The 26,930-nt window shown below is 40.7% G+C and overlaps 1 protein-coding gene across 3 annotated transcripts in view; it reads left to right on the top strand.

Moving 5' to 3' along the window:
• Positions 1-26,930, top strand: part of LOC124115886 (fibronectin type 3 and ankyrin repeat domains protein 1-like) — a 135,997-nt gene that overhangs the window by 51,676 nt on the left and 57,391 nt on the right. For all 3 annotated transcript variants that reach the window (XM_046477049.2, XM_046477057.2, XM_046477064.2), the window contains exons 3-4: positions 1,836-1,960; positions 5,534-5,615. In XM_046477049.2, the coding sequence (XP_046333005.1) occupies positions 1,836-1,960; positions 5,534-5,615 (207 nt within the window). The remainder of the gene's footprint in view (positions 1-1,835; positions 1,961-5,533; positions 5,616-26,930) is intronic.

Raw genomic sequence — 26,930 nt, 5'->3', positions numbered from 1 at the left:
ACAGGGTAGCTCCCTCGTAATGGAAGCTTCCTCCTGAGGTTTTCATCTTGTGTGTCAGCGCCTAGGTCATCCCAACATTGCCCTTGTTGCCACTTGCCAGAACTACCAAATCGCACCTTTTGTCTTCCCGATCCCGATTTGGGCAGTTGACACATTCAGCATCCCGTAGGAAGGGCTAAGAGTGTATGGTTCTCTGCCACCAGTACTTCTTTCCAGGGTGATGCAGAAGATCAGGGCAACCAAGAGCCGTCTTACAGGAAGCCATCTTCTACCTCTACTGGGGTGGTCTGCACAGCAGGTTTCCACATCCAATGGCAAGCAGGTTTCATCTGCACACCTGACTTATCTTAAGAGAGCTCTGGGTGCAAGAGGCTATTCAGCAGGGGCAGTTAAGGCCATTGTTATGACACATTGTCCTTCAACCCAAGACCATTTTGATGATAGATGGCGTTCCTATGGATCCTGTGTAAAGGAAAGGATCAGGAGCCACCTACTGCGTCGCCTCAATTCTTGGCTGAATACCTCCCTTATCTGCATACCAAGCGACACCTGAAAGGCAGCACCATTACTACCCATTTTGGTGGCTCTCATTTCAGTGTTGGCAGTTTCGGAATCTAAAATAATAACCAAGATCCTGGAACTACAGGCGCTATGATGATCATTGCGACTTAAAATCAGAAGGCGAAGTTTCATTCTCCCGTATGGGGTTTGAATGTCATCCTTCAGTGTTTGTGTGCTCTCCCGGTCAAACCTTCATGCTACATTGTTTTATTACCTCACCAAGAAGACAATAATCTTATTGGCATTGGCCAAGGCAGCATGGGTTAGTGAGCTTCATGCTCTCTACATTACCTGCGTTCGCTTTGAGCATGGTACGCACGGAGCTGTTCACACTTGGCTGCGCTCGGATTTAATTGCCAAGAATCAACTCCCAGGACAACCCGACCAGTCCTTCTCCATCACAACTTTATCATCTACTGTGGGAACCAAAGACAACAAGGAACTTCTATTGTGCCCTGTGCACACACTGTAAGTATACATCTGTAGCTCCAAGACTCTGCATGGTGCTTTGACATGCCTCCCATATTCCCACCTCCCTAACAGATCAGCTGCCACACTATATCATTATTGTTGAATACCGTCATCCTTCAGGCCTATGAGATCGCCAACCTTGATACATTGAGAGCTAGCAATCCTCATGTGATCTGGGCGGTTGCCTCTACGATGGCTCTGTACAGCAATGGCTCTAGTACAACCATCATGGAAGGATGCTTTTGGAGGTTCTGACACTGTCTTCACAGGCCACTACCTGAGGATAGTGGCCTTGGGAGATGTCGAAGGTGTTAATAGTTTTGGCCCACTGGTCATAGACCAACAGGTCACCAATCCTTGTCGCCATTACGAAGCTCCTCCTGTCCAGATGCATTAAAGAGTAATGCACGATAAGTTCAAAAATCTCATAAGATCTACATATTTTTCATATTTGTATTTTTATGCTGCATTACTTTGTCTGAAATGGCCCAACCGTCACAGAGCTGCCTCCCCAAGATGTCTCAAGATGTTATGATCTAGCAGCAATGTGATGATATGTGACGTCATCACATCTATGGTCACGTGGGAGCTGTGTGATGGGATTAGCCACACAAGCAGTTTGAACAACTTCTTCTTCAGCAAGACCTCTCACAGCTCTTCTGTCTGTCAAGAGCAAGCAGTGAATGCATTAAAGAGTAACACAGGATAAGTATACATACCCGGTATATAAGAAATATCTAGATATTACTGGAATAACATTAAAGGATGTGTATTAATACATATTGCCTGCTTGTGTGTTGCAGAGGTTATGCCAAGAGACACACAGTGACAGGCCTTGATGCCCAGACCACCTACACCTACCGTATCCGCTTCCAGCACGACGAGGACACCAGTGAATGGAGTGCTCACACTGCAGTGTCCACCACAAGTAATACACCTTGACCACTTCATCTTGTAATGTACGCCTGACTGCTTGGAATAGGAATTGAAAGAAATCAAAACTTCTATCCTATTTCCAAAAGCCAACTTTAAATATGTTTTCTCTTTGCATTTTGATCTGCTTTCCAGCAGGCACAACAATGTTGAAACAATGTCATCGATTGAGATATATGACTTCAACTCAGTGGGATGTATGACTGGTATTGGGATCCCTACCCAAAACGTCATATTTTACATGACTTACAAATTAGTCCAACTCAAACAAAATATGTCCATGATCTTTAGCATATTTTGAATAGTTATATAGAGTTCTTTCAAATACACATGGTATATATTTTCATTTCAGACTTTCATACTAAACTGTGAATGATATTATGCATAGCTTAATTAAGAAAGTCAGTCCAACGATTCACTGTCTCAGGAGCTTTAAGTATCGCTTAAATAGGAAAACACTGGAAATTATGTATAAATCTTTCATATTACTGATATTTGACTATTGTTGCCACATTTGGGACAACTGCACAGAACAGGTGTTACTACTTGAAAAACTGAATCTAGATGCACTCAGAACTATTTGTGGGGCTGTTCGTGGAACTAGTCATGGTAAACTTTATAAGGAAACAAATCTTACTTCATTAGAAGAAAGAAGGCAGCATTTTCAATAGTTAATATCTTTTATAAATCCAAAATGTCTGAAAAGGTTTTGCGAGTAACAAACTACAGATAAAGTAAACAAATTTCACCAGTCACTAAAGTGTAAATGCTGTCGTGGTCAATCAATATTAAGTTAGGTGCAAACTTGGAAAAGAAATGTATCTTGGACACCATTGCACAGTAGCCAGCCACGTTGTCCTTTGCATTATCTGCATACTTCGGGGAGCAAAATGGCGAAACATTGGTTTAACCATATGGTTGCCGTAAAAACCAAACTTGTCTTCGAACAGATATGGTATGAGCAACATTAGAACAGGCTGTCAATAGGATGGTGCAAGTTTCATCAGCCTACAACTTTTCATAAAGTGAAACAAGTTCAAGCAGGTTAAAGCACTTTATGGACAGGTCAGGTTTTTTGCCAGTTTGATTATTTTGGCAGTTACGTCATGGCTGGTTAAACCAAAATACCCACTGTTTTAGCCATCAAGGGAAGGGCAAGTGATCTACAGCCCTTTTAAGGGAGGGTTCTCCTTAAAAGGAAAATGACCCTGTGACCCCCAGTAACCCTGACACTGACTTTGCAAGTCTGCTTTCAAATATCTTCACTTCTGATACATGTAGGTTCTTACTGATCTTCTCTTCTGATACTGCTTGGCTGATGAAACAGACATTTTGCATGTAGGTTTTTACTTATCTTCTCTTCTGATACTGCTTGACTAATGAAGCAAATATTTGACATGTAGGTTCTTAATACTGATCTTCTCTTTTGAAATTGTGTGACTGATAAAGCAGGTATTTGGCATGTAGGTCCTTAATACTGATCTTCTCTTCTGATACTGCTTGACTGATGAAACAGATATTTGGCATGTAGGTTTTTAATACTGATCTTTTCTTCTGATACTGCATGACTGATAAAGCAGATATTTGGCATATAGGTTTTTAAAACTGATCTTTTCTTCTGATACTGCTTGACTGATAAAGCAGGTATTTGGCATATACGTTTTTAATACTGATCTTCTCTTCTGATACTTCTCTTCTGATACAGCTTGACTGATAAAGCAGATATTTGGCATGTAGGTTTTTAATACTGATCTTCTATTCTGATACTGCTTGAATGATAAAGCAGGTATTTGGCATATAGGTTTTTAATACTGATCTTCTCTTCTGATACCGATTAACTGATGAAGCAGATATTTGGCATGTAGGTTTTTAATACTGATCTTCTCTTCTGATACTCCTTGACTGATAAAGCAGATATTTGGCATGTAGGTTTTTAATACAGATCTTCTCTTCTGATACTGCTTGACTGATAAAGCAGATATTTGGCATATAGGTTTTTAATACTGATCTTCTCTTCTGATACTGCTTGACTGATAAAGCAGATATTTGGCATGTAGGTTTTTAATACAGATCTTCTCTTCTGATACTGCTTGAATGATAAAGCAGATATTTGGCATGTAGGTTTTTAATACAGATCTTCTCTTCTGATACTGCCTGACTGATGAAGCAGATATTTGGCATCTAGTTTCTTAATACTGATCTTCACTGTTTCTTTTTTTCTTTACCTCACTATAGATGTTTGTGACCATAAGTTTTAACCATCAATAAATTATTTCTTAATAATTTATGTGAGCGACAGAGATTACTGACTCTATTTTAAAACTAAATCACATGCCAGTGATAATACATAACACCTATCAAGTGGTCATCATTTTATCCCCACCGCTGAAATGCAGGATTGTGGGATTTTTTAAATAGAAGTCAGTCTGTCATGTTTCATTTCAGGGCCATAACTCATAAACCATTCATTATTTCTTCTTGAAACTTGGGCATACACTGAAGTTATATCTGTTGCTATTCAGGAAGTTGACAAAAATAATTTTTTTGTGTGTTTTCAAGGCAATAAGTTGGACTTGGTCCAAATGAGGGAAGGAATAATTAATGGAACATGACTCCAAAACTATTTCTCATTTCTTTGTGAAATGTTGTATGCTCACAAGTGCTGAACTGGTGCCTTTTGCTGTTCAGGTGTATTTTGAATTTTTAAATTTTGAATTTCTAGGACAATAACAAGTTCGATTTAGGTTCAAATGAGGGTTTCATTTTGTGGAGCTGAACTCATAAACCATTCAATATTTCTCGATGAAACTTTGTAAGCACATTATATATAATGCATTATACAACGTGTTGGAATTCCAGAATAAGAAAGGTCCTTAGCAACTCATGCTTGTGTTAAAAGGTCACTAAGTGGATTTGGTGACTTGGTTTCAAATGTTACATTTAGCTCAGTTAAATCTACAGGTAACCTAGCTCTACATTAAAAACACATAATGTTCATTCTACCATGAAATAAATATTCAAACTCTTTGATTCCAACAAATATATTGAGTTGATTCCAATGTTCTAAATGGGTTGTTGATTTGAATCACGAAATCACCAACAACAGCCTGTAAACAAAATATGGCGCTGTATGTGCTCAGGCAGTTAGTTATACCATAATCCTTGAGTCGAACCTGTGACAGGCACAGAAAGCATGTGGAGCAGCAACTTTATATACATCTCTTTTGTAGAGTTCTTTTGAGTTTTCTGCACAAAATATAATCCTTTGAATATTGTAGTAACCACACATTTGCATTTTGTAAAGTATAATTGTACAATATGGTTGGTATTTAAAAACCAAACACAGCATAATACACCAATTCAGAACTGTTGATTGATGATGATTGAGAGTTTCTCTATGTTATAAGTAACATTGCTGTCATATGAAAAAGTCTGTTGAGAATTTCACTACTTCAATGCTATGTTATACAGGTGCCTTGATAAGGGTTCCTAGTGTATTGTCATGATGTGGAGCATATACTCCTTGCTAGTAGCATTTGTGGCCTACATGTTGGTGGTATTTTTTCAGAGGAGCCACTTACAGGAGAACATCTCCACCGTGCTGTTATACGCAAAGATCTGCGAGACATCGAGAAGATCCTACAGTCAGGGTAGGTACCACTTAGCCCTCATGGTACTCAAGACTTGTATTTGCTTATGAATTCAACTTCTACAACACCTCTGTGTCAAGATCTGAGGACACCTCCACAGTACGTCGCAGATCTCACGGCACCTCCACAGAACATATATATCTATAGGTGAATTTTGAGTGAATTTTGAGCTTTCTAAAACGACTTGGCTCTATTTCTTTAACGCTTTGATTTGGAAACTTTGATCTTGGCAAAGGAAACTTCCACAGAATGCAACATTACCTTCATATTATTCAGAAACTTTAGTCTTTCTGTATTCCAAACTCCTTGATTATTTGAGATACAGAAATGAGATGTGCTTGTCTGAATGCTTGGTTTGCTCATACCAAGAGTTTAGAAGTCTCGATGCTGAGTTGCTCTTTAGAAAGTACACATGATGCAACTTCCTATGGAGTGGTTGTCAGAGCTTCTCACAGAGAAGTTTATTGTTACAATATAATATCTGATTTTAATGAGTTTGTTTCACTTATATAGAGACATGCATGCACATGTTGCGTGGCTGCTGGTAGTAGTCCATACTTATGTCAGTTTTATAGTGCTAGCCCCTAATGCTGAGTGCCAGACATGGTGACAAGTACTATCTCTTTACGTATGATGTGGCCAGGGGATCAAACTACTGACCTTCCACTTTCTTTCTGGGCAGATGCTCTATCCAGTATTCCACAGAGGCAGTCAATACTACAAGCTTTTTAACATTGTGAAGATGACACGTTTTAATCTTTGTTATAATGTATTCTTTGCTGTACAAAGAAGAAAGTTCCACTTCATTGAGGGACATGTCCTAGTACCAGGTTCTTGTCTCCATGATGTTAATGGAGTCACCTCCCCTACTGTAAGTCATTTCCAATGTGGGAGACACCCTTGTGCAATGCACATGAAATGTGTTCTCTGCTGCTGTACATGTTGAGCTCAAGGACAAGTTGCTCCAAACATGGCACAAGACTTCTGAGAGACATGCAGTAGTTTATCAATAGCTTGCACGTTTTTCACAACATGCTAATAGGGATTATCTGTAGCCCTGTGTTATGGGTTTTTGGACACTTAAGAGACATTCATAGTTTTCTTGCTAATCACATGAACAACTGTAAAACATCTCACTCACTTATAAAAGACAACTTTATCTAAAAAACAAGCATTCATCTGAGTATTTACTAAGGTCAGTTTGATGCCGCACCCCTTGTTATAGGGTGAGTTATTATCCCCCGCCACGAAGTGGAAGGGGGATATAGGAATGGGTGCCGTCCTTCCGTCCTTCCGTCCGGCCGTCCATCCGTCCGTCACATTTCGTTTCTGGAGCAGATCTTGAAAACCGTACCATATTTCTTCACCAAACTTGGCACATAGATAGATCTAGCGGTGAACTGGTGCCTTTTGATAGTTTGGGATTTTTAAAAAAAAGTTATTTTTTTAGTTTCCATGGCAACGACTTTGATTTAGACTGAAAATGGCAGTAGTCCTCGTTTCCGGAGCAAATCTTGAAAACCGTACCATATTTCTTCACCAAACTTGGCATATTGATAGATCTAGTGGTGAACTGGTGCCTTTTGATAGTTTGGGATTTTAAAAAAAGTTATTTTTCGAGTTTCCATGGTAACAACTTTGATTTAGACTGAAAATGGAGGTAGTCCTCGTTTCCGGAGCAGATCTTGAAAACCGTACCATATTTCTTCACCAAACTTGGCACATAGATAGATCTAGCGGTGAACTGGTGCCTTTTGATAGTTTGGGATTTTTAAAAAAGTTATTTTTTGCGTTTCCATGGCACCGACCTTGATTTAGACTGAAAATGGAGGTAGTCCTCGTTTCCGGAGCAGATCTTGAAAATCGTACCATATTTCTTCACCAAATGTGGCACATAGATAGATCTAGTGGTGAACTGGTGCCTTTTGATAGTTTGGGATTTAAAAAAAAGTTATTTTTTCGAGTTTCCATGGCCCCGACTTTGATTTAGACTGAAAATGGAGGTAGCCCTCGTTTCCGGAGCAGATCTTGAAAACCATACCATATTTCTTCACCAAACTTGGCACATAGATAGATCTAGTGGTGAACTGGTGCCTTTTGATAGTTTAGGATTTTAAAAAAAGTTATTTTTTCGAGTTTCCATGGCACCGACTTTGATTTAGACTGAAAATGGCGGTAGTCCTCGTTTCCGGAGCAGATCTTGAAAACCGTACCATATTTCTTCACCAAACTTGGCACATAGATAGATCTAGTGGTGAACTGGTGCGTTTTGATAGTTTGGGATTTTTAAAAAAGTTATTTTTTCGAGTTTCCATGGCACCAACTTTGATTTAGACTGAAAATGGCAGTAGTCCTCGTTTCTGGAGCAGATCTTGAAAACCGTACCATATTTCTTCACCATACTTGGCACATAGATAGATCTAGTGGTGAACTGGTGCCTTTTGATAGTTTGGGATTTAAAAAAAAGTTATTTTTCGAGTTTCCATGGCACCAACTTTGATTTAGACTGAAAATGGAGGTAGTCCTCGTTTCCGGAGCAGATCTTGAAAACCGTACCATATTTCTTCACCAAACTTGGCACATAGATAGATCTAGCGGTGAACTGGTGCCTTTTGATAGTTTGGGATTTTTAAAAAAGTTATTTTTTGCGTTTCCATGGCACCGACCTTGATTTAGACTGAAAATGGAGGTAGTCCTCGTTTCCGGAGCAGATCTTGAAAATCGTACCATATTTCTTCACCAAATGTGGCACATAGATAGATCTAGTGGTGAACTGGTGCCTTTTGATAGTTTGGGATTTAAAAAAAAGTTATTTTTCGAGTTTCCATGGCCCCGACTTTGATTTAGACTGAAAATGGAGGTAGCCCTCGTTTCCGGAGCAGATCTTGAAAACCATACCTTATTTCTTCACCAAACTTGGCACATAGATAGATCTAGTGGTGAACTGGTGCGTTTTGATAGTTTGGGATTTTTAAAAAAGTTATTTTTTCGAGTTTCCATGGCACCAACTTTGATTTAGACTGAAAATGGCAGTAGTCCTCGTTTCTGGAGCAGATCTTGAAAACCGTACCATATTTCTTCACCATACTTGGCACATAGATAGATCTAGTGGTGAACTGGTGCCTTTTGATAGTTTGGGATTTTTAAAAAAGTTATTTTTCGAGTTTCCATGGCACCAACTTTGATTTAGACTGAAAATGGCAGTAGTCCTCGTTTCTGGAGCAGATCTTGAAAACCGTACCATATTTCTTCACCATACTTGGCACATAGATAGGTCTAGTGGTGAACTGGTGCCTTTTGATAGTTTGGGATTTTTAAAAAAGTTATTTTTGCGTTTCCATGGCAACGACTTTGATTTAGACTGAAAATGGCAGTAGTCCTCGTTTCCGGAGCAGATCTTGAAAACCGTACCATATTTCTTTACAAAAAGGCCCAGTGAACATAGTTCACAGGAGCTAATGCATTGCACACACCCGACATGTCATATTGGCGGGGGATGTGAGTATTTCATGCTTGTTGTAATTAACATGGCAATCAGACTTAAGATATTATTCTTCAAAGGATTTTTTTCAAAATGGCCCTGGGGAATTCTTTTGGCACATGTTATGAAAAGGTCAAAGTTCAAGATCAAGAGAGAATTTGTTTTAAAAGTTTATGATTAGACTTCCGTAAAAAAGTATTGCGCTGGACTCTCCACACAGTGTCCATGTCTAGTTTTAGCATATTCATGTCAACATATTCATGGTGCAGTGTAAATTTGCTGGTTATATGTCAACTAAATGATAAAAAACTGGAGCTTGTTGAATTTTAGCACCAGTAAATGATCTGCTGAAGCATTTAGTGTTGCAAATGACAATCTCATACCTTGAAATAAAGGTAGGCTTACATCTTACATGAGAGCTGTGTAATTCTTACATAGCAGCTTTTCTTAGTTATGTCCATATTTGATAACATATCTGCAGTCGCCATTATGTGTGAGGTGTATTTCATCAATGGATCTTTGTAAGGCATTATTAATGATGGTTGCAAGGATCTAGTTTGACTGTTCATAAGCTAGGGCAGTTCATCTGTATCATACATGATAGAATAGGTCTTCAGCAACCCATGCTTGCCATAAAAGGCGACTATGCTTGTCGTAAGAGGCGACTAATGGGATCAGGTGGTCAGACTCACTGACTTGGTTGATGCATGTCATCGTATCCCAATTGTGTGGATTGATGCTCATGATGTCAATCACTGGATTGTCTGGTCCAGACTTGATTATTTACAGACCGCCGTCATATAGGTGGAATATAGTGCGGCGTTAAACAACAAACAAACATCATGCATGTCCATATAAAAGGAGCATAAAATGAATGATCATATAATTGATGGATAGGATGTTGATTTCTTCCTCTTCCTGTGTGAAGGATAGGCTTAATCATGTCATGTGACCCTTTACAGTTGCCTATTTAAAGGGTGAAAATATCGCTCCCTGCAATATGTTCTTTTTGGATGAGTCAAAGCGGACATCCAAAAGGGCAGTAACTCTTGGTGGCTTATTGACATAATAGAAAACACCTCTTAGGACTTTTGGAGTAGACTTTGAATTTGAAATTAAAAACCACAGATTGAGATGTATACTTTTGTGTACACTTTTTTTATCCCAACAATTAATTATTAAGTGTTTCTGAAATCCTAGCTTGATTTCCTACTCTTTCATTAGTGTTTAAATATTATGTAAGTCGTCTTGAATCATGATCTTCTTAAATTCACAATACCTGTAGTATAGCCATTAGAAAATTCCTAACAATAACTGTAGTATAGCTATTAGAAAATTCCTCACAATACCTGTAGCATAACTATTAGAAAATTCCTCACAATACCTGTAGTATAGCTATTGGTAAATTCCTCAGTTAAATAAAATTGTTTTTGTTTAAAATGTCTGTGACTGTGGCCTACAATATTCATGCATGTTATGTAGCAGTAAACATGGTAAATACATTCTTAAGTATGAGTTAGAGAAGTTTTTAGTTATGCGTTCAGGTTTGAGTAAAACATGGTTATATCGTCAATTACTGAGGCATTGTCACCAGCATTAGTCTCGACTAGTATATACAAGCACATACGCAGGCATGCAGGCATGTCATTATATAAGTGCAATAATCTTGAACATGATGTTAAACACCACTTCACCTCGCCACCTGAGGCATTGTCACAGCAAACTATTCATGACAACTTTTGTCCTAATGAACATTTAATTCCAGAGGCTATTACACGTACCATTTATTGAAACACTTCATTGTCATTACTTAAAAGATCCTAATCCCCATTGTTAATCCTCATCACATTGTAGTGTATGTTTACACATTGGCTGCTGAAAGGTTATGTCAAACGATGTTGTTTATTAGCATTTGATAAAGTTAATGTATTAAATGCAACAACACATTTCAAAAGTTTTGCATGTTGAATTTGTATTAAATTTGAGCTTGTAATAGTGAGGTATATTTACACATTCCGATGTTCCATGAAAACGTTGATTCTTTTTAGCACTTTTTAGTTTAATGCTTTTAGTCTAGGTAGACAGGAGCCAAGTCAAACTTCTTTTACTATCGAATAGGGATACATTTCTGTGAGTGACAGCCTATAGAAATTTTGAATGTGGTTAGGATAAGATCTAGAGACATTTGCACTAAATTTGATTCTGGGTATTAGGAAGAGGAAAACCAACTGAAATTTCAGAGTAATATGGGTTATCTTTCCCTTGACAATTAATGTCAACATCTATGCTGTTAATTCCCAAGGGAAGATAAACCGTTATTCCTTGTAGCTCGTTAGTTATTCTCATAATATTATATTTATCAATATATCACCCACACAACAACTTCCAATAATGTTTTGACCTTGCATGTAGTGCTTCCTGTAAATATCTACCTGTATAAACTTATAATAATTGATTTATTGTGGCCTGTCATTCATTCAACAACTGTGAGACAGACATGACATCACTCTAAAATTCAGGAAACAATGGAAGAACAGCCCAGTTAGCAGAATGCAGAGTAAAATCAACTAGGGAGAAAATCATTTAGAATATATCATGACTAAAATGTTCATGATGCAATGCTTAACTCTGTTTTTTTATCTGGGACAGAAAATATGATGCTTATGAAATAACGAAAAGTATTCATACATAATGAAAAATCCAGAAAACTTCCCGCCTTCAACTCTCAAAGGACAATGTCTTTAAGACAGAGATGTACACACCAATTCGTTTTACAATTAGCCGTATTAAAATACTTGGATGTAACACGTGGTAATGATGAGTTTCATGCTGCACCTATATATATATGGCTACATGTTAGTCTTTAATTGGTGTTTTGGACATGGCAAACTTTGAGTTATAAAGAGTTCGTTTTCTGCCACATGCTGGCATCTGTCAATCTGGCACTGCACCAGGGGACTCAGAGTTGAGAGGTCAAGCCAGTGTTTTGTTAGCTAACCTTCCTGTGGGGTATGCCAAGAGAACTGTCTCATCATGTCTTGACAAGCATGCTGTCACTGCATTAATCATATGCCCTGATTGCTTTATTTAAAGACAGACTGTGTACCTGTTGACATTCAGGAGCTGTAAAGACTGTAGTGCACACGAGCTAATTCCCTGTTGTGGAAAGTAGTTAATTTGTGAGCCACAACCTCATTACCTGGTTAATGTCATCATGAAAGCACATATTAAATACTAAAACTCCAACCACACACAAAGTAAATATTTATCAACTTAAGATAGCAAGAACTTTAGCCACATGTAATATTTACATATCTCTGACATTCATTCAAGAAGTGTAAAAAAGTCAAATTTGTAAAATCTTAAATAATCCCTTTGGGGTAATGCATAGCCAAGTCATCCACTGTGTAGAAGTGTGTCCATTAGGCTTGAAAGGAACTTATGGTCATTGGTTCGAATCCCAGACACCTGTTCTTGTGGGTTTGTCAGTATCACACCTGTGCTTGTGGGTGAAGTATCACACCTGTTCTTGTGGGTTTGTCAGTATCACACCTGCGCTTGTGGGTTTGTCAGAATCACACCTGTGCTTGTGGGTTTGTCAGTATCACACCTGTGCTTGTTGGTTTGTCAGTATCACACTAGTGCTTGTGGGTTTGTCAGTATCACACCTGTGCTTGTTGGTTTGTCAGTATCACACCTGTGCTTGTTGGTTTGTCAGTATCACACCTGTGCTTGTGGGTTTGTCAGTATCACACCTGTGCTTGTGGGTTTGTCAGTATCACACCTGTGCTTGTGGGTGTGTCAGTATCACACCTGTGCTTGTTGGTTTGTCAGTATCACACTAGTGCTTGTGGGTTTGTCAGTATCACACTAGTGCTTGTGGGTTTGTCAGTATCACACTAGTGCTTGTTGGTTTGTCAGTATCACACCTGTGCTTGTGGGTTTGTCAGTATCACACCTGTGCTTGTGGGTTTGTCAGTATCACACTAGTGCTTGTGGGTTTGTCAGTATCAAACCCATGTTTGTGGGTTTGTCAGTATCACACTAGTGCTTGTGGGTTTGTCAATATCACACTAGTGCTTGTGGGTTTGTCAGTATCACACTAGTGCTTGTTGGTTTGTCAGTATCACACCTGTGCTTGTTGGTTTGTCAGTATCACACCTGTGCTTGTGGGTTTGTCAGTATCACACCTGTGCTTGTGGGTTTGTCAGTATCACACCTGTGCTTGTGGGTGTGTCAGTATCACACCTGTGCTTGTTGGTTTGTCAGTATCACACTAGTGCTTGTGGGTTTGTCAGTATCACACTAGTGCTTTTGGGTTTGTCAGTATCACACTAGTGCTTGTGGGTTTGTCAGTATCACACCTGTGCTTGTGGGTTTGTCAGTATCACACCTGTGCTTGTGGGTTTGTCAGTATCACACTAGTGCTTGTGGGTTTGTCAGTATCACACCTGTGTTTGTGGGTGTAGTATCACACCTGTGCTTGTAGGTTTCACAAAAGTGTTAAACATCCAAGGCCTGCATCTCTTCCCCTCCCACTTTAAGCTGATAAAACTGAAATACAGGTTACAGTGGCTTTATATCCACCTCTCTTACTAGAAGTATCTTCTCAGAAACCTAGTGTGATGGATGTGGATGGATGTAGGGAGTCTGATGGAGGTGGATGGAAGTAGGGAGTGTGATGGAGGTAGATGGATGTAGGGAGTGTGATGGAGGTGGATGGATGGATGTAGGGAGTTTGATAGAGGTAGATGGATGTAGGGAGTGTGATGGAGGTGGATGGATGTAGGGAGTGTGATGGAGGTGGATTGATGGATGTAGGAAGTTTGATGGAGGTAGATGGGTGTAGGGAGTGTGATGGAGGTGGATGGATGGAGGGAGTGTGATGGAGGTGGATGGATGTAGTGAGTGTGATGGAGATGGATGGATGTAGGGAGTGTGATGGAGGTGGATGGATGTAGGGAGTGTGATGGAGGTGGATGGATGATGGCAGCGGGATAGAGGTGGATGGATGTAGGGAGTGTGATGGAGATGGATGGATGTAGGGAGTGTGATGGAGATGGATGGATGTAGGGAGTGTGATGGAGGTGGATGGATGTAGGGAGTGTGATGGAGGTGGATGGATGTAGGGAGTGTGATGGAGGTGGATGGATGTAGGGAGTGTGATGGAGGTGGATGGATGTAGGAAGTGTGATGGAGGTGGATGGTTGTAGGGAGTGTGATGGAGGTGGATGGAAGTAGGGAGTGTGATGGAGATGGATGGATGTAGGGAGTGTGATGGAGGTGGATGGATGTAGGAAGTGTGATGGAGGTGGATGGTTGTAGGGAGTGTGATGGAGGTGGATGGATGTAGGGAGTGTGATGGAGATGGATGGATGTAGGGAGTGTGATGGAGATGGATGGATGTAGGAAGTGTGATGGAGATGGATGGATGTAGGGAGTGTGATGGAGGTGGATGGATGTAGGGAGTGTGATGGAGGTGGATGGATGTAGGAAGTGTGATGGAGGTGGATGGATGTAGTGAGTGTGATGGAGATGGATGGATGTAGGGAGTGTGATGGAGGTGGATGGATGTAGGGAGTGTGATGGAGGTGGATGGATGTAGGAAGTGTGATGGAGGTGGATGGTTGTAGGGAGTGTGATGGAGGTGGATGGATGTAGGGAGTGTGATGGAGATGGATGGATGTAGGGAGTGTGATGGAGATGGATGGATGTAGGAAGTGTGATGGAGATGGATGGATGTAGGGAGTGTGATGGAGGTGGATGGATGTAGGGAGTGTGATGGAGGTGGATGGATGTAGGAAGTGTGATGGAGGTGGATGGAAGTAGGGAGTGTGATGGAGGTGAATGGATGTAGGGAGTGTGATGAAGGTAGATGGATGTAGTGAGTGTGATGGAGGTGTATGGATGTTGGCAGCAGGATAGAGGTGGATGGATGGATGTAGGAAGTGTGATGGAGGTGGATGGAAGTAGGGAGTGTAATGGAGGTGGATTGATGTAGGGAGTGTGTAGGAGGTGGATGGATGTAGGGAGTGTGTAGGAGGTGGATTGATGTAGGGAGTGTGTAGGAGGTGGATGGATGTTGGCAGCAGGATGGAGGTGGATGGATGTAGGGAGTGTGATGGAGGTAGATGGGTGTAGTGAGTGTGATGGAGGTGGATGGATGTAGGGAGTGTGATGGAGGTAGATGGGTGTAGTGAGTGTGATGGAGGTGGATGGATGTAGGGAGTGTGATGGAGGTAGATGGATGTAGGGAGTGTGATGGAGGTAGATGGATGTAGTGAGTGTGATGGAGGTAGATGGATGTAGGGAGTGTGATGGAGGTGGATGGATGTAGGGAGTGTGATGGAGGTGGATGGATGTAGGGAGTGTGATGGAGGTGGATGGATGTAGTGAGTGTGATGGAGTTGGATAGATGGAAGTAGGAAATGTGATGGAGGTGGATGGATGGATGAAGGGAGTGTGATTGAGGTGGATGGATGGAGGGAGTGTGATGGAGGTGGATGGATGTAGTGAGATTGATGGAGGTAGATGGATGTAGGGAGTGTGATGAAGGTGGATGGATGGATGTAGGGAGTGTGATGGAGGTGGATGGATGTTGGCAGCGGGATGGAGGTGGATGGATGTAGGGAGTGTGATGGAGGGTAGATGGATGTAGGGAGTGTGATGGAGGTGGATGGATGATGGCAGCGGGATGGAGGGAGATGGATGTATGGACTGTGATGGAGGTGAATGGATTGATGTAGGGAGTGTGATGGAGGTGGATGGATGTAGGGAGTGTGATGGAGGTAGATGGATGTAGTGAGTGTGATGGAGGTGGATGGATGTAGGGAGTGTGATGGAGGTGGATGGATGTAGGGAGTGTGATGGAGGTGGATGGATGTAGTGAGTGTGATGGAGTTGGATAGATGGAAGTAGGAAATGTGATGGAGGTGGATGGATGGATGAAGGGAGTGTGATTGAGGTGGATGGATGGAGGGAGTGTGATGGAGGTGGATGGATGTAGTGAGATTGATGGAGGTAGATGGATGTAGGGAGTGTGATGAAGGTGGATGGATGGATGTAGGGAGTGTGATGGAGGTGGATGGATGTTGGCAGCGGGATGGAGGTGGATGGATGTAGGGAGTGTGATGGAGGGTAGATGGATGTAGGGAGTGTGATGGAGGTGGATGGATGATGGCAGCGGGATGGAGGGAGATGGATGTATGGACTGTGATGGAGGTGAATGGATTGATGTAGGGAGTGTGATGGAGGTGGATGGATGTTGGCAGCGGGATAGAGGTGGATGGATGGATGTAGGGAGGGTGATGGAAGTGGATGGAAGTAGAGAGTGTGATGGAGGAGGATGGATGTAGGGAGTGTGATGGAGGTGGATGGATGGATGTAGTGAGTGTGATGGAGGTGGATGGAAGTAGGGAGTGTGATGGAGGTGGGTGGATGGATGTAGGGAGTGTGATGGAGGTGGATGGATGTAGGGAGTGTGATGGAGGTGGATGGATGTTGGCAGCGGGATAGAGGTGGATGGATGGATGTAGGGAGGGTGATGGAAGTGGATGGAAGTAGGGAGTGTGATGGAGGTGGATGGATGTAGGGAGTGTGTTGGAGGTGGATGGATGGATGTAGGGAGTGTGATGGAGGTGGATGGATGGAGGGTGTGTGATGGAGGTGGATGGATGTTGGCAGCAGGATGGAGGTGGATGGATGTTGGCAGTGGGAAGGAGGTGGATGGATGTAGTGAGTGTGATGGAGGTGGATGGATGTAGGGAGTGTGATGGAGGTGGATGGATGTAGGGAGTGTGATGGAGGTGGATGGATGGATGTAGGGAGTGTGATGGAAGTGGATGGATGTAGGGAGTGTGATGGAGGTGGATGGATGTTGGCAGCGGGATGGAGGTGGATGGATGTAGGGAGTGTGTAGGAGGTGGATGGATGTAGGGAGTGTGATGGAGGTGGATGGATGTAGGGAGTGTGATGGAGGTGGATGGATGGATGTAGGGAGCGTGATGGAGGTGGATGGATGGATGTAGGGAGTGTGATGGAAGTGGATGGATGTAGGGAGTGTGATGGAGGTGGATGGATGTTGGCAGTGGGAAGGAGGTGGATGGATGTAGTGAGTAGGGTGGAGGTGGATGGATGTTGGCAGCGGGATAGAGGTGGATGGATGGATGTAGGGAGGGTGATGGAAGTGGATGGAAGTAGGGAGTGTGATGGAGGTGGATGGATGTAGAGAGTGTGATGGAGGTGGATGGATGTAGGGAGTGTGATGGAGGTGGATGGATGTAGGGAGTGTGATGGAGGTGGATGGATGTTGGCAGCGGGATAGAGGTGGATGGATGGATGTAGGGAGGGTGATGGAAGTGGATGGAAGTAGGGAGTGTGATGGAGGTGGATGGATGTAGGGAGTGTGATGGAGGTGGATGGATGGATGTAGGGAGTGTGATGGAGGTGGATGGATGGAGGGTGTGTGATGGAGGTGGATGGATGTTGGCAGCAGGATGGAGGTGGATGGATGTTGGCAGTGGGATGGAGGTGGATGGATGTAGTGAGTGTGGTGGAGGTGGATGGATGTAGGGAGTGTGATGGAGGTGGATTGGATGTAGGGAGAGTGATGGAGGTGGATGGATGGATGTAGGGAGTGTGAAGGAGGTGAATGGATGTTGGCAGCGGGATGGAGGTGGATGGATATTGGTCTTTGGATGGAGGTGGTTGAAAGCTCGTTAATTGTGTCATGGGCATTTGAATTTACAGTTTGTGTCATGACATGGATTGATGCAGTTACTGCCATGAAGAATAATCGAATAGGCAAGAATGAGGGGAATATTTCATGAAAGGCATTGTAGGAACACTTAACATGCTTAACAGGGTGCAAGTGTAATCCATTTGTGAATAAAGTGCATCAAAATGTACTTGTGCTGGTATCACTGAACAATGTAACTGTGTGTATGAAAGAAGGAGATATAAAAGCACCACAGATCAATTTGACATAATTTTCTTCTCAATATTTTTCAGCTGATGTTCAACTAGACAACAGTAACCTTAAGAGCCTGGTGGTTACAAACTAAGGAGGAATTAATACATATTGATCCACATTGAAGAATGTAAACAAATTAGATGATGAGCAAATGAGTAACAAAACAGCGCCAGGTTTCCAAGGAATGTCTGGATTCTATGAGTTATTTTGGGGGTACATCAGAGAGCCATTCATTACATGCCTAAATAAACTCTTTTCAGATAGTGAATTAGTTTATAATCTTTACGAGCCAAGGCATTATTAAGAAGCAAGTACAGATTTCAAACTTGATCTGTAATCTTAACTCAGAATCACAGTTTAGTCATTAAAATAGTTGAAAATGCCCAGGCAGACTTGTGTTACCTTAATTTGATCTTGTTCAAAGCATCAGACATGATGTGAGGAAAAATTTGTTTTAGTAAAAACTTAATGACAGACAAATTCTTGAGCATGGAAAGAGAGAAGGTTGAATGGCTGACATCCATGGTTAGCAAGGGTAGAATGGTTCATGATACTGCTGTAGAATTCATGGGTTACATTTTTAGCAAAGCACATGTGAATATATGTATGTCATGGTTTGTTTGTCATTTCTCTGTTAATTGGCATCTGTTGTCATCTGTCATCAGTCAGCATCTCCTTTGAATCTTCTGGACGGACGCAGCTCGATCAAAGTGGACTAAAAAGCTGATTGATCAGACTGTAATTCATTTCTTTGTGATTTTTTTTCAATGGATGAAAACCCAATTCACATGATAAAGAGATTTTCCATTTGAGGAGCTGTGAGTCCCATGATGTTTATTAGGTCAAAGAGACCATGACAGCCATATTGAAAAAAGCTATGTGTCTTTTGTGTACCAAATGTCATGAAATTTAGTACATGTGTCAGATGAAACTTCTTGTGACCATTACTAATAGCAATTAAAAATTTGTTTTTGATGAAATTTGGTATGTATGTTGTTCAATGTGTGGCTCAACCTTTGAACCTTTGCACTGTGACCATAAATAATTAGTATGAATAATAAATTCTCCCAAAATGCAATTCCTCAGACTGTAAACAATGAAGCTTTAACATTTCTTGCTTGTTACTACTAATGGTGATCAGATTTTCAATCTATCTGCCACAGCAATCATTTGAAAAAATCTATTTATGGTCATGACCCGTATGAAATGTTATGCAATTTGGTATTTGTTCAGTTAGTTGTGGGATGCAACACATATGTTCTTCTTTTAACAATATTTTATATTTTTTCCATGCTTTCAATTTTCTCAAAATGCATAAATGGCTCAGTAAATTTCTTCTCAACTGAAATTGCCAGAGGGAGCTTGACAGTGGCATGTATGTTTCTCCTGGTGAAGATAATATGTTTTCAGGTTAGCTTCAGTGACATGGCACTATTCTTTTCGTAAGTGTTGTACGGGCTACAGTACACCTCCATTAAACACACGAAGTGGAAATGAATGTTGGATAAATATTTAAAATCATTTATAGCTTTAAGTATGTTTCAAGGACCTGATAATCATCTTTGTTCATGATTAAAGTTTGTTAAATCTCATTACTCTTGGAAGTTAAGTTTGTTTAATGATTAGAACAAAAATAAAATAAGTATGAAATTTTGTGCATGACGACATTTTTAAACATGATTATACATCATCAAAGCTTAGTTTATTGATCAACGTTTACCCAATATGGTTGTCAATTTATGCAGTAAACCGAGAGAGAATTCGTATTTGGGAATGTATAGCTCTAAATGTTTGTAATGTGTCTTAAAAATAGTTTGTGAACATGATAACTTGTGTATTTATGATAGGAATTTGATGTTACTTTGTATTCATATTACGCCTAAGGCTGGGTCCTTTGGGGTGACCATGGTGTAAGGTCAAGGTCACTAGAGGCCACATTATGAAACATGGCTAAGTTTCAGGGAAATTTCGGATTAATTCATAAAAAATCAAAGCATTTTCAAATCAGTTGAGAATAAAACTCTCTATAGCTAAAGCTCCACCTATCATATTTCATGATTGTATCTAATTTTATTATAATTGGAATTTGATGAGACTTTGTATACACGATCAATAGGATGAGGTCTTCTTACAGCCGCTGCGACATGGGATAGAGATACAGGAATGGATGCTGTCTGTCCAACCATTATATCACTTGTTTACGGAGAATATCTCAAGGACTGTTCAATATTCTTTGATCAAACTTGAGGAACTTTATAATACATTTGTGTGTGTGTACCTCTGTGTGGTATGTGTGTTTTGTGTGTGGTGTACCTGTGTGTGTGTGTTGTGTTGTCTGTCTGTGTGTGTGTGTGTGTGTGTGTTTGTTTTGTGTGTGGTGTACCTGTATGTGTGTTGTCTGTGTGTGTGTGTTGTGTGTGTGTGTTTTTGTGTGTGTGTGGTGTACCTGTATGTGCGTTGTGTAGTGTTCCTCTGTGTGTGTGTGTGTGTGTGTGTGTGTGTGTGTGTGTGTGTGTGTGTGTGTGGTGTACCTGTATGTGTGAGGTGTGTGTGTGGGGGGGTTGTACCTGTATGGTTTTTTTTATGTGTGTGGTGTACCTGTATGTGTGTTGTGTGGTGTTCCTCTCTGTGTGTGTTCCTCTCTGTGTGTGTTCCTCTGTGTGTGTGTGTGTGTGTGTGTGTGTGTGTGTGTGTGTGTGTGTGTGTGTGTGCGTGCGTGTGTGTGTGTGGGGGGGTTTACCTGAATCCCACGAGCACAGGTATGGTGCTGACAAATCTAGAAACATAATCGGGACGAACCGGCATTCGACCCACAATCATAGGTTTCTGGCGTGCCCAAGGGAAACAACTCTGCACAGCGAATTGCAGCGCCTTAGACGACTGGGCCACCCGTGCCCCTCACTTTGTTTCAAGCAACTGCAAGTGATATGAGAGGTGGAATCTGATTGGTCAATAGGAGAGACATAGAAGGGACATAACTCTGGTGGCAGTACGATCGAGGAACAAAATTCCAGCCACGTTAAGTAACAGTGGAAACTTGACTTTCACAGTCAGTTAACTCCCTTGCTTTAGGAAGATGACTTTTAGAAAGCTCCAGATATCTTTTTCTCTGAAACTGCTTTATCTGAATCTGAAATTTGGCATGCATGTAACTTCTAGGGATGATACCATTTTTTGTTCAATTAATTGCAATTGTCTTCATAGTTATTTCCTTACAAATATTTTAAGAATATAAATTCGCAAAATGTTTTAAAATCATATTCCGAAGAATACCATTAGCTTAGAAATGTTAACTTCATATGAATCTTAATGGCTATACATAGAACAACTTTCTCGAATGCCCGTATTAGTTTTTTTATTTCCCTGGTGTGAAAAATTGGGGGATATAGTGATCAGCATGTCAGTTCGTCCGTTTCCAGAGCAGAACTCCTGAACCATTGAATAATTCTTGTTGAAACTTGCTAATTATACAGATCAGTCTAGTAGTGAACTGGTGCCTTTTGATGATTTGGAATTTCGATTTTTCTTCATTATTTCTTTTTCATGGACTTTTCAGTTGGACTGAAAGTGAGGGTTGTGCTCGTTTCTGGAGCAGAACTCTAAAACTGTTGAATATTCCTAGATGAAACTTGCTGTACAGATCAGTCTAGTGGTGAACTGGTGCTTTTTGATGATTTGGGATATTGAAACATACTGAACACCAATAGTTTTTTCGTCACTGAACTGAAGGTATTCAAATGCATTGAACCAAAAGTGGGGTATTAGGAGCCAAACTCCATTTCAGAATTGCACCAGATTGGGAGGAGATGCCATCTGTCGTGACTCTTGTTTAAAGTATATAGAAAAATATTAAGAACCCCATTTTATTTGACTTGTTTTGAGAAATCCTATATAGGGACTTGTTGATATTGTATTTCCGATGGCAGATCATGACGAAACGTAGTTTTTAGGTTGGGGGGGTCCGGCTTATCTACTGCACATAACATTTTGATACAGATTTCAAGGACCAAGTTAATGCCTCGGCTTATCTGTGAGATCGGCTTATCTACGGTGATGTATGGTACATCCACAGATTAGTTCAACTTTAAGTTTTTTGTTTTCTTTCTACCAGGTACTTCTAACAGTACTTTTACATGGACACCTGTTGTGTTATCAAGGTTACAGTTACTTACTGAACAGAGCAGCTGTTGACTCTTCCATGCCTCTCATTCCTTTGATGTAGGATGTAGGAGAACATGTGTAAGTTGGCAGTTCTCCACTTATGTATGGATGAATTCTCACTGCTCAACACATGTAGTTATTTCAATGCATCCACAGTCATTTGGGGATTCTAGATAAGGCCTACATTCTTACTCCACCCACTCACTCCCTTCAGAAACTGGTAGTTGCTTAGTTGTGGTTTCTTGAATGTTGAAAATTGATGCACAGAGTGATTGTATTTATACCAGTTTGTATAGATATCAGAGTGCATGGCTTCTCTGTACTGTGATGTACAGTACTCAGAAGTGTGTAGAATGTTGTGATATAAGAATGATGGTGTAAAACTAGAGTTAGAGGTTTGCTTGTTTGATTAGTGGAGTCCACTTACAGCATAGCTGTTAAACTCTTTAGTACCTCTCATGGATGCAGGCAAAGTATATGGAAGAGTATTGCACTAAGTATTCAGTGGTAAGTGTGTGTTCATCATGTTCATAGGTGTTTGTGGAGAGTTCAGATTGTAGAGAAATATGATTTTTGCATTTTAGTTCCGTTTTTTTAGGTATGCAAAAACTTTATTTCCAGATTAAAGAGTCTGTTTCTACATATGAGAGTATCTACAAAGTAGGATTTTATCACCCTGGTCTGCCACTCTTGAAGGCATCTTGCGGCATCTGTATGTACACAGATCTGCTTGACAGAGTTTGAAATGGATCATAGCTCATAAACTTTGTTAATAGTTATTTTTTTCCACATGTCAGTATGTCATCGTGTATGTCCTTCTGAAGGTGTCTGAAATTGTGAACACTCACTCTATGCATAGAACAAACTTGGTAAGATTTCAGCAGTAGCAGTATATATATCTGAGCTACAGACCTGACCACTCTAATTCCTCACAGAGAGGCTGGTGTCAGCTCAGGTCAAAAGGTCATATCAACACCATTCATCAATCCCTCAATCTTGTCTGTACCAACTGGCCTATGAAGAATTGATGAAGATTGGTTTAGAAGTATGGATTTGCAGACAGGAAGGCATTTCTGCATTCATTTCTTGTGGTGGATGTCAGTAAAAATAGCAAAAACACTTGTGTACTGATATTCCATACTTCATTTGTTTGTGAGGGTCTGTGTGTTTTGGGTAATAGAAGTCCGGAAAGTGTGCACCAGCTGAAGGAGTTTCTGTGTGGACAGGAAGAGAGATTATGTTTGGTTTCGAGTCAGTGGACTGGAGGAGAGCATGTGTGTAGTCTAGGAATTGTTTGTGGTTGAGGAGAGCATGTGTGTAGTCTAGGAATTGTTTGTGGTTGAGGAGAGCATGTGTGTAGTCTAGGAATTGTTTGTGGTTGAGGAGAGCGTGTGTGTAGTCTAGGAATTGTTTGTGGTTGAGGAGAGCGTGTGTGTAGTCTAGGAATTGTTTGTGGTTGAGGAGAGCGTGTGTGTAGTCTAGGAATTGTTTGTGGTTGAGGAGAGCGTGTGTGTAGTCTAGGAATTGTTTGTGGTTGAGGAGAGCGTGTGTGTAGTCTAGGAATTGTTTGTGGTTGAGGAGAGCATGTGTGTAGTCTAGGAATTGTTTGTGGTTGAGGAGAACATGTGTGTAGTCTAGGAATTGTTTGTGGTTGAGGAGAGCATGTGTGTAGTCTAGGAATTGTTTGTGGTTGAGGAGAGCGTGTGTGTAGTCTAGGAATTGTTTGTGGTTGAGGAGAGCGTGTGTGTAGTCTAGGAATTGTTTGTGGTTGAGGAGAGTGTGTGTGTGTGTAGTCTAGGAATTGTTTGTGTTTAAGGAGAGTGTGTGTGTAGTCTAGGAATTGTTTGTGGTTGAGGAGAGTGTGTGTGTGTAGTCTAGGAATTGTTTGTGGTTGAGGAGAGTGTGTGTAGTCTTGGAATTATGTGTGTAGTTGAGGAGTGAATGTATGTATGTTGTGTAGGAATTGTGTGTTTAGTTGAGGAGTGAATATGTGTATGTTGTCTAGGAATTGTGTGTTTAGTTGAGGAGTGAATGTGTGTATGTTGTCTAGGAATTGTGTGTTTAGTTGAGGAGTGAATGTGTGTGTGTTGTTGAGGAATTGGAAACAAAACCTTTCAACAGTTTTCAACGAAACGTGTCATATGCATTCTCATCAGCTTAACCTTTTGCTATTTTGAAAATTTCTTAATTTATGTTTATGATGGAAACATTTGGGTCTTAGTCTCCCACAATTCTAGGCTTCGTTTCTGGGCCATTATTAACTCAAATGATGAATATTTTTGCCTGAAACTATACATGTCCAATGACCAAATTCTCAAATATTGCCTTTTCATATTTGTCAATTTTTGTGTTTTTTACTTTCTTGCTTTTCCATCAAAACAATTTGTATTTAGTCTCAAACAAGTAGTGTTTGTTGCCCTCCAAGACTCTATGATTATTTATGCACGAAACCATTATCTTTCCTATTATTGTCTTTCGGATTTGCAAACACATTTATAGTAACAACTTTGAACTAATTAATGAAAACAAGGAGGAAGGAGAGATATGTTTTTGAGTAGAAACACTTCTAGTTGTGAGTTGAAATGTTTTTAATCTTAAAAGTTGCAACTTATGTTTCAACCACTAATGTTGGCAGACTGCAGCAACTGTATGCCATGAAATTGAGTGCTTTCAAGCGGGTTGCACTTCATGTTATGGTAACTGACATGAATTGACTGCTTTGGGGATGAAATGGCATTGCTGTTGGACGAACATTTTAATGGAAGAGCAAAAGTGGTCGTTTTGTTTGACTGCAGTATGTTGCTACGAGAACGTCCTATTCTGAGCACAACAGGTGTACATGTGGTTATAAAACTTTACAAGGATTGCTTATTCCTGTGGCCAGAGACAGACATGATTCTGAGTGCACCGACACCTGCCTTGTACATCATTGTGGCTGCTGTGGCATGCGGGAACACCATCAGGTATTATTTTGGGGATGACCATGGGAGATGGCAGACATTCATTAATAGTATTCATGCCCATGAACTCATATCTTCAATTTAACACGACATACAAACATATACCACAGTAGTCAAAGATATTCAAAGCAATCATAAATTCCTGACTATAGCATCATTGCTGGAACCTATTGATATACTATTAACTCGCATGATCAATGGCAGCTGCAATAGAAATCAATGTCTTGTTTATCCAAATAATTATTCACTAATGATTTGATCTCAGTGTCAGTCACCGAGTATACTTCAAATTAATGTCAATCAGTATAACTGACAGGCTTTATTATTCCTTGTTTGACAATTAAGGAACCTCTTTCATGTGGACAGAAGCATTGGTTATTACTTGCTTGCAATGTTAGCAAACCATGATGATTTGGGACTGTACCTGTTTATGGGGACATTTCTATTACATTGTATTACACTATCATATCTGTAGTTACAAATTAAGTATGAGTCTCAGGACTGCTGTACCAGTAGATGTGATAGAGTCTCAGGACCGCTGTACCAGTAGATGTGATAGTGTCTCAGGGCCGCTGTACCAGTAGATGTGATAGAGTCTCAGGGCGGCTGTACCAGTAGATGTGATAGTGTCTCAGGGCCGCTGTACCAGTAGATGTGATAGAGTCTCAGGGTCGCTGTACCAGTAGATGTGATAGAGTCTCAGGGCCGCTGTACCAGTAGATGTGATAGAGTCTCAGGACTGCTGTACCAGTAGATGTGATAGAGTCTCAGGGCGGCTGTACCAGTAGATGTGATAGAGTCTCAGGACTGATGTACCAGTAGATGTGATAGAGTCTCAGGGCGGCTGTACCAGTAGATGTGATAGAGTCTCAGGACTGCTGTACCAGTAGATGTGATAGAGTCTCAGGGACGCTGTTCTAGTAGATGTGATAGTGTCTCAGGACTGCTGTACCAGTAGATGTGATAGAGTCTGAGGACGGCTGTACCAGTAGATGTGATAGAGTATCAGGACTGCTGTACTAGTAGATGTGATAGAGTCTCAGGGCGCCTGTACTAGTAGATGTGATAGAGTCTCAGGACCGCTGTACCAGTAAATGTGATAGAGTCTCAGGACCGCTATACTAGTAGATGTGATAGAGTCTCAGGGTCGCTGTACTAGTAGATGTGATAGAGTCTGAGGACCGCTGTACTAGTAGATGTGATAGAGTCTCAGGACCGCTGTACTAGTACATGTGATAGAGTCTCAGGACCGCTGTACCAGTAAATGTGATAGAGTCTCAGGATTGCAAATTATAAATTTTTGAGACACATTAAATCAATTTCTTAGCAAACCAAAATTAATAACAGTCGTAGAAAGTATTTAGATGTCGAAGTGAAAGTGCTAAAATCACATGCTCAAGGAACCCCAGAGGTGCATCTTATGTTTTATGATATTTCTGTTTTTCAGATTTAATCTAGGTCAAGCACTAGTGATTAAGCATGCCCTAAAGTATTAAAATATGCAAAGTTTCAATATTTACTGGCCCTACGTCTACGTCACTAATTAGTGGTAGATGGGCTTGTCGGTGATCAGATATCAGTTTGCTATAAACGTTAGTTTGCTGTTGAGAGTTTGTTATGTACATAAATTTTATATGATGATATATTGGAGAGAAATCAGGGTTCTTTTAAGAGTTAGTTGTATCCGTTTGTTCGCTCTATTCGTGTTTGTTATATCCGTGTTCTACTGTACTTTAGTTTGA

Source organism: Haliotis rufescens, unplaced genomic scaffold (assembly GCF_023055435.1).
Source record: "Haliotis rufescens isolate VD_foot unplaced genomic scaffold, xgHalRufe1.0.p SCAF_12, whole genome shotgun sequence".
NCBI lineage: Eukaryota > Metazoa > Mollusca > Gastropoda > Lepetellida > Haliotidae > Haliotis > Haliotis rufescens.
The sequence above is the reverse complement of the archived record's forward strand: the minus strand, read 5'-3'. Positions and strand labels throughout refer to the sequence as shown.